At 41.5% G+C, this 12,416-nt stretch overlaps 1 protein-coding gene across 2 annotated transcripts in view; it reads right to left on the reverse strand.

Moving 5' to 3' along the window:
* Positions 1–12,416, reverse strand: part of UXS1 (UDP-glucuronate decarboxylase 1) — a 149,784-nt gene that overhangs the window by 83,648 nt on the left and 53,720 nt on the right. For both annotated transcript variants that reach the window (XM_029604867.1, XM_029604868.1), the window contains exons 7-8: positions 3,640–3,744; positions 2,379–2,438 (exon numbers count right to left, since the gene is read on the reverse strand). In XM_029604867.1, coding sequence (XP_029460727.1) covers positions 2,379–2,438; positions 3,640–3,744 — 165 coding nt within the window. The remainder of the gene's footprint in view (positions 1–2,378; positions 2,439–3,639; positions 3,745–12,416) is intronic.

A 12,416-nucleotide genomic window follows, 5' to 3' on the forward strand; every position in this document is an offset into this window, starting at 1 on the left:
TTAATTTCCCCTTCCGAGGCATCCTGCCTGACTAGGTGAAGAATTGCCAAACCGCCCTGCGGTCTCCTGCACTGCCTCCCCAGTGGCAACAGAATGGACCCTGCTGACCTCCTGCTGAGATTTCCTGCTTGGCTCGAGGGGCCTTCCTGCCCCAAAACACATGCCAGAGGGGACGCAAGTTCAGATGCGCATCAGGTGGCCAATTTATTTTTCACACCATGTCTCCTGATCGCGCCTCACGGTGCTCCCCCAGGAGGCCTCCCATAGACTCAGGCCCACTGAGCCACTGCTGGGAATGGATGCAATCCCCACCAGGAGTTCCCAGGAATGCTGACAGAGACCGGTCGGACCTACTAATGCACAGGAATACACAAGGAACGAGGCACTGTGGTTCCCTCCCGGCACTAGCATCGCAATCGACCTTGAATCCCCAGGTTAACAATCAGGCGACCGCTGCTCAGTTCTGGCCAACAGCTCCTGCTGACTAAGCCCTCCCCGAAGTTCCTGCTAAGCTCTGCTCTTCTGTTTCTTCTACGCTACTGTTTTTTTCTTTTTTTTTTTTTTTACAGAAGGAACTTAAAGAAACATTAAGCAGGTACTTCTTCCAGAGGAAGAAGGTGCCTCAGAGAATTGAGGGAGGCAGGACCCCTGGCTATCTGAGCGTTCGGTTTGCCGTGGCAAACCCAGTCAGGGGTATAAAACCCCGCTGGTGGCCCAGCTCCACCTGAGGTATGGCCAACGAAGATGCTTGACACCTTAGGGAGCATTTGTCATCTGGAACCTAAAATTACTGTAAAACCAAAAATGTTTCCTTTTTTTTTTTTTTTAAACTAACAGCCTAGTCTGCAGGTGCATCTCTACCATCTGCTGGAGTTGGAGAAATACTGAGGTCCTGCAGGTGGCACATTCTGTTAAGCAGCAGTGCCTCAAAGTTTTGTTCTCTGACTCCATCTGCTGGAAGAGATGAATAACCCACTGGTCTGGACTGATCTGGGTATGTTCAGGAATGGGGGGTTGTGGCCTGGGCTGTGAAAAATCCCTCAAGTTCTGTAGCGGGAGGGTAGCCCCTTCTTCAGGTGATGCTTGGAAGGATGTACAGCTACTGTCAGTAATGCCCTGCTCTCAGCATAAAGCAGCGACGAGGAATAATATGTATATCTCTTCACCTTCACTTGAAGCACCGCATTGGCTTCCCTCAGTGTTGATGCTGATGAAGCAGAATCCTACGCTTCTCTTGGATGGCCTGAGCTAAACCCTGGCCTCTATCGATGCGCCACCTTTGATGATGCTTTCTCACTACCGATGCATCACTCGCAGCTGGTGCAGCTCCTATAGACCCTGGGATGCAGACGTCTGATGCAAATGGCCTGGTATTATCTGTCCTAAAGTGCTTTCTAATGAGTTTTAACTAGGACTGACAGTCTCTGGTAGTCATCTCTTTACATATAGGGCATCCCCAGACACTGTAGATGTATCCCAGGCAAAGAAGTCATTTGTCACAGGAATCCATGTGACAAAGCATATTTGCATTGAAGCACCTTGCAAAGCTGCTGAGGACCTCTCCAAGGGATGTCAGGCAAAAAAAAAAAAGCTGTTGTGAAATCAACTCAGTTTTGAATAAAAGTCCAACCTGCAGTGGTGTGAAACCTAGCTGAAGTGTGGCACAGTCAGTATTCTCAAACACACAGCCACACAAAAAAGAAGAAAAATTGTAATTCAACAAAACAACCTATAAGAGTTTAAATAGGTTGGATAGAGGCTTAACTGAATGAAACCACATGGAAAAGTACCAAAACAAAACAAACTACAGGCTCTGCAGAAAAAGTGAAACAGAGGTTGTCTTTGATGCAGGACAATGAGTACATACTCAGTAGAGCATGAAGAAAGCTCTAGAAAGGTATGTGATTGTTTCACCAAACCGGATGCCGTTGGATAACGTCACCCTCCTGCGAGTACTACATGTACTCTTCTACTCAGAGGGAAAAAGACATTACATAAGGAAATGATGCTATACTACTATCCCGACACTGCACACGTTTTAAAAGCTACATATAACATTTTTCAGGAGTTCCTACAGTGTAAACCTCCTGTTTGTTTCTTGTTCATCTGTTACAGCATAAATCTGCAACAGAACAAAAAACAGTCTTTTTGGCTGGACTACAGGACTGGATGGAAAAAAGGCTGTTGTGCTTCATAATAACGAACAAAAACCTGAGCAGAAATAAGGGGGGGCTATTAAATGGGGCTAAGAACTCCGTAGTTTCCCCCTAAACAAAAGATCAATGAGATCCAACTAAGAAGTTACTGATGTCAACACAAACAAGATACCATGTGCACAGGTTACAAACTACTTAAAGCTTTTGTGCCATGTATTTTACCTCCATACACCTCAGATGTGGAAGCTAGCAAAAGCCTCGCTCCAACACGTTTAGCCAGTCCTAAAAAAATACAAAAAAGGAAATTCCTTAATTGTGACAAGGGAGAAAAAAAAGACTTTTTTGTTGAAATATGCAAAACAGAAAAGCAAAGTGAATGTTAAATTTTGATACAATGTAAATATTTTTTTTTTGGCTAGTTTAATCATTAACTCTTACGTAGATTAAGAAAGGTCGGAGCATCATAACTTTCTAAGCCTCCTGTCCACACATGGCTCATGGCTGCAGCCCTCCAACCTGCAGTTGTGTGAAACCTAGCTCAGGTGTGGCACAGCCAGTATTCTTTAACAAAATGTATGTAATCCAATTTTTTAAATAGAATTTTGCATAATACTTTTACAGTATTTCACGCTTCTGACCGGTGTCTTGTGCCCAGTTACTCCACCCAGTCTATCAGTACGCGAGGCTGAAGTAAACTACTGTTTCATTAGACCAATAAACTTCTCCTCTGCTCAGTCCTATGGGCTTCCAGGTGAAATTGGAACTGGACTCAAATTAGCTGCCATGAACCTTCAATTCCCAACTACCCAGGGCCGTTTTCTCTGTTTTTATAAATCCTTCTCAACTCAGCCCAACCATTACGACAGTCTTGGACCAAAAACAGCTAACTTGAACCTTAAATCTAGTCATTAGGCGATACCTCTGCAGCATCAGTCCCAGTCAAGCTGAGAAGCAGAAGCCTGGCCTGGGACCACCACTGAGCCACCAATTCACCCCGAATTCAGAATGCCCCCTCTTACAGTGGTTTAAAACATTGACTAATACGTGTGCCTCCCAAGAGGCCCTTTCTCTTTCACCTCCCTCTCCCCTGCCTGTTAACGGGATTTGCGCTAAATATCGCAAATCCCGTTTCAGTCACGCACAGCTATCGCAGGCATAACACCAGGAAAAAAGGCGTAGTTATTTCCGATGGCGTGCGTTACACTATTGCATGCGACACTAATCACCCCTCTTTTTAATTTACTCCGTCCTAGTTCTGCCCTAGCTCCTTCCAGTCGGAAAAAATTTGAAAATTCGTATACACACCTTGTGATGCAATATCACATGCGTCACACACAGGCATCAGGGCCCTAATGCCAGTGATAACGCCCTAACGCGATTTGAGGACTTGACCTGCAAGGGTGAAAGGAACCGCGATACAAAGGGGGAAACACAGACGTGTAGGCGCCAGATCGTGAAATGCATGCATTGGAATTCAACTCACCCAACATGTTTAATGTCCCAATAGTATTGGTCTTCAGTGTCTTGATAGGATTATACATGTAATTTGGAGGTGAGGCAGGAGATGCTAGATGGTAAATCTGATCCACTACAAATTAAAAAAAATATATATAATAAATGTAAAAATCAACTAATAAACTAAGGATAGCTTGTGCTGTATTGCATTAATATTGGGCACATTGGGGGTAATTTTGAAAAGGATTTACATGCTTAAAACTGGGTTTTACAAGTGTAAATGCATTTTACATATGTAAGTGGGCTTTTGAAAATTGCTACAATAGTTTGTTACATTTACACTTGTAATTTCTTTGAAAGTTACCACGATTGGATCTACTAATTAATGCACCAGCAAGCACATTTAGTAATACAATAAAAAAAATGTCTGTTTAAAGACCCACACACAAAGTCGAACAGTGGTCTTAAAAGAAAGCTACAGCCTCTTTGCACCAATTCAGAAGCACACACAGCAAGTAGTAATACTTACACACTATCAAACTCTTTGTCAAGTCATTCTTGAAATTAAATTATACCCTGCAGCTCCCTTATGGAAGTGGAAGCAGGCCTGCTCAAAACAATTTCAGTTTTCGCATGAGTTCCTACATTTGTAACATGTCACCGTGTAATTAAGGAGGTGAAACGAGTGTCTGTTTTCACAAGAATGCCTGTTTAAAAGTGGGCTAAGCTGGACGCAAACAGTGGAAGCTACAATTGAGCAAACAGTTGCATGATTACCTAGAAGTGAGAGGATATGACGAGAGAGCTTTTGGGGCAGCAATAAGAGCCTCTTCTCAGAAGCAAGACTGCGTAACGTGCACAAGTGTCACTGTATTGTCGATTTGAGCTCTTTAGGACTGATAAGGGGGAATCTGCAAACCTTTGCTGTAGAAGCAGATAACACGTTACGATTGGAAAGATGCAAAATCTAGCTCTATTTGGACCTGCAGAGGTTGATAAAAATAATGGAGTAGCTTGAAAAGCACATTCTGTTCCCTTAATGCTTGCCCGTTCTGGGTATTGCAATATTTTAAAACATCTGTCTCAGAGTGATTACTAACTGGGTGATGTAGCAAGCCATGGTAGTGCTCAAGCATGTGTTATAATTGTGCAGTATCGCCATGATCTCCCCACCCAGATCCCCTCCCCATTACAATGACCTTCTTTGCATGTAATTTGCATGCATGAATAATAAAAATGCATGCAAAGAAGGTCATTAATAGTCAGTCAATCTGATGTAAATATGTTATCATGGTCGACTGAGAAGGTGGTCAGCCATAATAAAATAACTACAACTATTTGAAATGCATTAAATGAGCAGCAGGAGGCTCGGGACCCTAATGCAAGTTCCGAGGCTCCCGCCGCACATTTAAAGCGGCAGGGGAAAAAAAAATGGCTGACACCTGTCTCAACTCAGGGCTGCCAGTCGAGGTGGCGCTGACACCCCCAAAATGTAAGAGTGTAGGTACGTGGCGACAGTCCCCCCACACCCAAAGACCATCATAGCCCTGCCCCCCCCCCAAAGCTTAATTCATAAAAATAGGGTCCTATTCCTTATCCCCTACCCACCCCATGTCAAAAAAAAGGAATATAGCGTCCCAGTCCCCACCCCACCTAACCTTACTTTAAGGTAAGGCTCCCATATCAGGCCTGGGGTGCTCCCTAGCACCTGGCCCAGCTGGTGCCATTTTCTAAAATTTTTGAAAATGGCGATGACCTGACCTTGCCTCAGCCATGTGACTGGGGTAAGGTCTAGGGATTGAACCTCAATCATGTGGCGTGGCTTGGCTTTGTATCTCTGAGCCTGCAGAAACATCCAGCCACAGTAATAATAGTTAAGTGTGTTGTCATCAGTGTCTATGGCCTGACCACAAGTGGCTCAGACAAAAAAAAAATCAAGAGCTCACCAGGCAATGTCTGCATGGGAGCTACCACACATGCCCAGTAGAGTAAAAGCTCCATGCGGCACTGGATGACGTCACCCATGCATCATGGCCAATTCAGCCCTTTTTGTTGACTAAGAATCTAGTTTATCAATTGCTGAACCATCATATTATAGGCCAATTTCTAATCTACCTACGCTAGAGAACATATTAGAGTAGCTCTATTAGAGCTGAATGAGCTTTCAAAAGAAAAAACAATTGTTTAAGCCATTCTCAATGTGGGTTTTGTAAATATCACACAGAAATCTCACTCAGCACAAACAGTGGGTAAACACACATTAATAACTAGTTGCATGACTATCATACAGCATGGGGTAGGGACTCAAAACTTGTTCTTCAAATTCCCATTGTGTAATCAGTCTTTTTTTTTTTGCACTATTTTTATAGTGTTGCAATTAAAAACTCCTTGAATTTTTAAAGGTTGAAAAAGACTGCACTTTTCTGAGTGCTGGAGATGCAAAGTCTCCTGCAGAACGAAGACTGTGTACCTGATATTCATGTCATCTGATGAAAAAACACTTCTTGTTAGCCCAACATGGCAACATTTCGGAAGGCCAGGTCCCTTCCTTCTTCAGGGGCTGTGCAGATCAGAGGCTATTTAATTAGAAGTCCTGGTTTCTAAAATAATAAAAATAAACTGTGTGTGAAATTTAACACCACAATTTGTGTTCCCACTTTCTTAAATCTCGGCAGAAAAACATACAAATAGATGTAATGAAGCTAATATAGTATAAATCCCACATAGAGGGTGAACTGAGCCAACAATGAAGATCAATCGCATCATTGAGATATCATTGAATATGTAAACATTTTAAGTAGACATAGATCCACCAGTACCTCTTCTTTATGTCAACAAACCCCACCATTTTAAAAGATTTTGTTGTGAAAGTTTTTGGATTTCTAAACTCAACGATTACACTCCTGTGGGACTTAATGATAAAATCGATTGGTACTTATGACGAATTTTTTTTTCTTTTCTGGACTATTTCACTTTGGTGATTCTTCATTTTTGGATTGACAGCGGTCTTTCACGCCTTTTTTCTTTTAAAAACGGTGTGGTACGTTTCTGGCTTGCAATGGGAGATGAAATCACTGCGGGGAAAGCTTGCCGGTTTCCAGCACAAGAGTAAAACACCGTGGTTAAGTTAACATCCATACCTCTGTGTTGGAGGTTTTTACAAGTAAGCCATGCTGTTTTCTTTCATTTCTGTAGAGCCTGAGTTGACAAAGAGGTACTGGTGGATCTATGTCTACTTAAAATGTTTACATATTCAATGATATCTCAATGATGTGATTGATCTTCATTGGTGGCTCAGTTCACCCTCTATGTGGGATTTATACTATATTAGCTTCATTAATCTATTTGTATGTTTTTCTGCCAAGATTTAAGAAAGTGGGAACACAAATTGTGGTGTTAAATTTCACATAAAGTTTATTTTTATTATTTTAGAAACCAGGACTTCTAATTAAATCGCCTCTGATCTGCACATCCCCTGAAGAAGGATGGGGCCTGGCCTTCCGAAATGTTGCTATGTTGGGCTAACAAGAAGCGTTTTTTCATCAGATGACATGAATATCAGGTACACAGTCTTCATTCTGCAGGAGACTCCTGGTATCTCCAGCACTCAGATAAGTGCAGTCTTTTCAGCCTTTAAACATTCCTGGAGGTTTTTTTGTATATGCAACACTATAAAAATACTGAAAAAAAAATATGAATGACTGATGATTACACAATGTTAAGCACATTCGACCAAATTTTCAAAGGCCTATGCACGTAAAAACCAGGGTTTATGAGCGTGGCCGGGCCTCGCGTGCACAGCACGCATTTTATAATGGGCCCAGCCACGCACATAAACCGCGGTATGTGCACAAGTGCCGGGCTTCTCCAAAGGGGTTGGCCGGGGGGGGGGAGGGCCGGACGGAGGCCAGCCGGGACAGCGGCCAGTAGACATCTGATGCCTGGAGATTAGTGCTGCTCCAGAAGAGCAGAAAGTAATAAAATAAATTTTGGAAAAGTTAGGTTAGATTTAAGGGTGGAGAGGAGAGAGGAAAGAGAAGGAAGGTTAGGGGGGGTAGGCCCGATTACATTGCTGCACATAGATTATAAAATCCCCGTCTCCGAGTCACAGGCCGCCCGCACAGACTTTAAAATCCAGCATGCATGTGCACGCAGCCAGCAGTTTTTATGACAAGCGTGAGCTTGTTATAAAAATCGAAGCGTCCATGCACGAATGCTCCTTTCAAAATCGAACCCATTGTTGAGAATTTGAAGCACAAGTTATGGGGCGGATTTTAAGAGCCCTGCTCGCCTAAATCCATCCAAATCCGGGCGGATTTAGGCGAGCAGGGCCCTGCGCGCCGGTGAGCCTATTTTACATAGGCCTACCGGCGCGCGCAGAGCCCCGGGACTCGCATAAGTCCCGGGGTTTTCGGAGGGGGCGTGTCGGGGGCGGGGCCGAGCGCCACGCCGTTTTTGGGGCGTGTCGGCAGAGTTTTGGGGCGGGCCCGGGGCGGTCCGGGGGCGTGGCCGCGTCCTCTGTACCCGCCCCCAGGTCGCTTCCCGGCATGCTAGCGGCCCGCTGGTGCGCAGGGATTTACGCCTCCCTCTGGGAGGCGTAAATCCCCCGACAAAGGTAAGGATGGGGTTTAGACAGGGCCGGGCGGGTGGGTTAGGTAGGGGAAGGTGAGGGGAGGGCAAAAGAAAGTTCCCTCCGAGGCCGCTCCGATTTTGGAGCGGCCTTGGAGGGAACAGAGGTAGGCTGCGCAGCTCGGCGCGCGCCGGCTATACAGAATCCATAGCCTTGCGCGCGCCGATCCCGGATTTTAGCGGATACGTGTGGCTCCGCGCGTATCTACTAAAATCCCGCATACTTTTGCTTGCGCCTGATGCGCCAGCAAAAGTACGCCAAATTGCATGGTTTGAAAATCTACCCCTATGTGTGCCTACCCTGTGCTGTAGAACAGTCATCCAAATAGTTATTAATGTGCGTTTACCCACTATTTGTGGTGAGTGAGATTTCTGTGTGGTGTTTGAGTTGATTCTTACACTGTTGGGTTATTTTTTAGTTTGCTTTTGTCTGTAGCAAACATTTTTGAGGGAACTGGAAAAAAGAAGAGCAGTAATGTTATTTTTAAAATATTTCTTCAGCTTTTGATGCTGAAAACCATAGGATCCTACTTGAGAGGTTGCGTTTTGCTAGGACTAAAGATGGCTTGGTTCATGTTTATCAAATTGTTAATAACAGGTCCAAGTAAGATCTTGCAAAACTGGCATGGAAGGCGGTGGAGTTAGGTGATCCTCGGGGCTCAGCATTTAACTTTATGCGAACAACTGAATCTGCTTTAGAGATCTGCATTTTACAAACTGCGATTAGCAAGATGCTTGAAAAAATGTTTTGGCAAGAGAGAATTTTTGTACTATTACCCAGGCATTTAGTTTGACAATAGATTACTGCAATTCTTGATATGCTTGGCTGCCAAGTTGCCAGGTGAAAGTCTCTGCAGCTATTACAAAATGCCACAGCAAGACTAATTGTTCCTTGCAGTAAGAGAACATACAACATAACCGCACTGGTTACCAGTCATGCAAAGAATTACATTTAAGGTAATTTCCAAAAGTACTGAAAGGGACAGGCCCACAATATTTACAGATTTTATTAGAAGTGTATTCTCCAAGCAGAACCTTGCATTCATCGAGTAGGCATTAGTTAGCAACATCACTAAAGGAGCTAGGCTTCAAGAAACAGACGAGCATTTTCAATAATGCTGTTTCATGGAATTCTCTCTCATTGAAGATTAGACAAATTGGAAATTTTCAAGTTTTCCAAAAACTGAAGGCCTGGTTGTTTTGTCAAGCATTTAAATATGCTGATATACAATTTAAAATGTATATTTTAAAGTAGGTGTTATATGTTTTTAAGAAATGTGCATGTTTGTGTGTAATCCACTTAGAGCAAAGTTTATTGTGCTGGGTGGAACATACAAAAATTTTAAATTACATTTTTAAACAGGTAAACAAAATTTCCTCATGTGACCTGGGATGAGATTAGCTTAATGTAGTTTGCGATACCTCAAGTGTCATTACAGCCAGCATGTACAACTGGACCCAGAAAGTGAGGTAATCTGTAAGAACTGACAGTATAACTGCTTTCAGAAATTCGGGGAAAGGGAGGGTAAATCTGACTTACCAATACAAAAATAATTAGAAACTCTATAGGAAAGGTATGCCCTACTCAAACACAGCACAGTCTGTAGAATATATAATTTACTCTTGATATTTATTTTGCAGCTCCAACATATATACATACCCACAAGGTCTATGGTCAAAGACCTTACAATCTGAGCACAAAGGGCTCAGGTGATGCTGAGTGGTAGCTTGGGGTGCCTTGGTCCAAACGCCCTCTGTTCACTCTCCTATGCTCTAATCCAGGGCTTTCCAAACTGTGTGTCGCAACACGTTAGTGTGTCGCCTGCAGTGTGAAGGTGTGTCGAGCGAACGTAACGCATTAAAACCCGTTCCACATAGTAGTCGGCACGTCTGAAGCCATGCGACGGCACGTGATGCCGCTCCATCAACTCAGACGTAAAAGGCTATAATATTTGACTGCACACTACTCAGCGCTAACGTTGGCCAACTGAAATAACCAATACCGACTTGCATACAACCATCTGTTTCGTCAGGATTTTCTAAATGTGTGTAACGCAAAATGGTCTCGTTTTATCGCTGGAGAGCTGGTGCTGGTAAATTTGTAGTTTTATTTATTAAATTGGTGTTGAGTTACCCGTAAAATGGATACGTTTCTAATTAAAAGAAAATCTGAAGATGTTTGTGATAAACAAAATGTATCGACTATAGAGAAAACTACGCAAGAATCAACTGTTGAATGGTCTGCATTAATAAGCAAAAAGTGTAAAGGAAAAATTTCCACACCTCATTTATACAATGCAGATTATATAAAACTGGGGTTCACATTTTCTGGTAATGAAAACAATCCTTGTCTCTCTCCAGTGTTTAGTTTGTGGGGTGATACATGCAAATGAAAATATGGTACCAAACAAATTAAAGCACCATTTTACCTCAAAACACAGTCATTTGTCAAAAAAGCCAATAGAATACTTTATTGAACTTTCAAAATCTATAAAGAAGCAGTCTACATCGTTCACCAAGAGAAATCAAAGAAAGCTCAAAAGACAAGTTACTTGGTTGCTCAAATAATTTCCAGAAATAAGGAGCCACACACTACTTCCAAAACCACTATAAAGGAATCTTGCTGTCCTAACTGTTCGAACCATGTTTGGGCCCGAATTTGAGATAGAAGTTAATAAAATCCCTTTGGCAGATAACACGATTAGAAGACGTATTCAAGACATTAAGCTTCAAATGAAGGATATTTTTCAAGACTATAATAAGCTTTTTACATTGCAGTTAGATGAATCAACAGATGTTAGTGGATTAACAATTACTGGTTTTTATATGTTTCATTCATACTGACAGAATTGAGCAATTCTTGTGTTGTCTAGAACTTCCAATGAGAACTAGAAGAAAGATATTTAAACAGATTGCTTCATGAAGGAAAATAATTTGCAATGGTTAAATTGTATAGGAATAAGCACAGATGGCGCTCCTTCAATGGTTGGTTCAAACAAAGGTTTTACAGCTTTAACAAAGAAAGAGAATGAAAATATTATAATTACTCATTGCCTTTTACATCGCGAAGCACTAGTCTCACAAACCATTGGTAACAAATTAAGAAAGGTGATGGATCAAGTGGTTCAAATGGTCAATTACATTAAAATTAGACCTCTTAAATCAAGATTATTTGCTCATATTTGTGAAGAAATGGGAGCAAAATTTAAAAACCTTACACTACACAGACATTTGTTGGCTCTCAAGAGGTCGAGTGCTGTGTCGTATATTCGAACTGAAGGAAATGATGCTTAAACTTTGAGGAAAATCAGCAAAATAGAATCTGAGATCTAATTCAAAACAAACTATGGTGCACAAAACTGGCATATCTTTCCGACATATTTGAACACTTGAATAAAATAAACAGCAGTATGAAAGGAAAAGGAGAAAATATTTTAACAGGTAGATAAAATATTTTTAACAGGTAGATAAAATTTGTGCTATGAGACAAGATAGCAATTTAGAAAAGAAAGTGACAGAAGGAAATTTTGAAATGTTTTCTAAAACTGCTTACTGAGCTAAAATGTGAGATCAGTTCGCTAATTGTTGACCATTTAGCATTGTTCAGAGAGAAAGTTCATCACTACTTCCCAAATGTTGAAATCGAAGATTACAATTGGATCAGAAATCCATTTTTTTCAGCTGCAACGATTGACTTTTCACTTATTGAAGAAGAATTAGCTAAAATAAAAAATAATCGAAGTCTATTAATGATGTATGAAGAGGGTGACAGACAACTTTTGGATTCGTGTTTCAAAAATGCATCCAAACATAAGTAAAAAGCATTAAAAATTCTTCTGCAGTTTTCCACTACATACACTTGAAGTATCCTTTTCAATGATGACAAATTTGAAGACATTGAAACGTGGAAGCTTAAAAATGCTTAATTGACGAAATGCGAGTGTCTTTATCTAATATTCCACCAAATATTCAAAAGCTGTGTTCATCCCATCAAGCTCATACATCATTAAAGAGATAAATAGTTATTGGTGTTATTCAATTTGTTTTATTATTGTTACTTATAAATCTTGGAATATTATATATTTTTAATATAAATGAAAGGTTTTCATGAGATAGGTTGTGTCATGAAACATTTTATGTATATATTTATATATTTTGACAATTTATGTATGTTTG

Source organism: Rhinatrema bivittatum, chromosome 5 (assembly GCF_901001135.1).
Source record: "Rhinatrema bivittatum chromosome 5, aRhiBiv1.1, whole genome shotgun sequence".
In the NCBI taxonomy this organism is placed as follows: Eukaryota; Metazoa; Chordata; class Amphibia; order Gymnophiona; family Rhinatrematidae; genus Rhinatrema; species Rhinatrema bivittatum.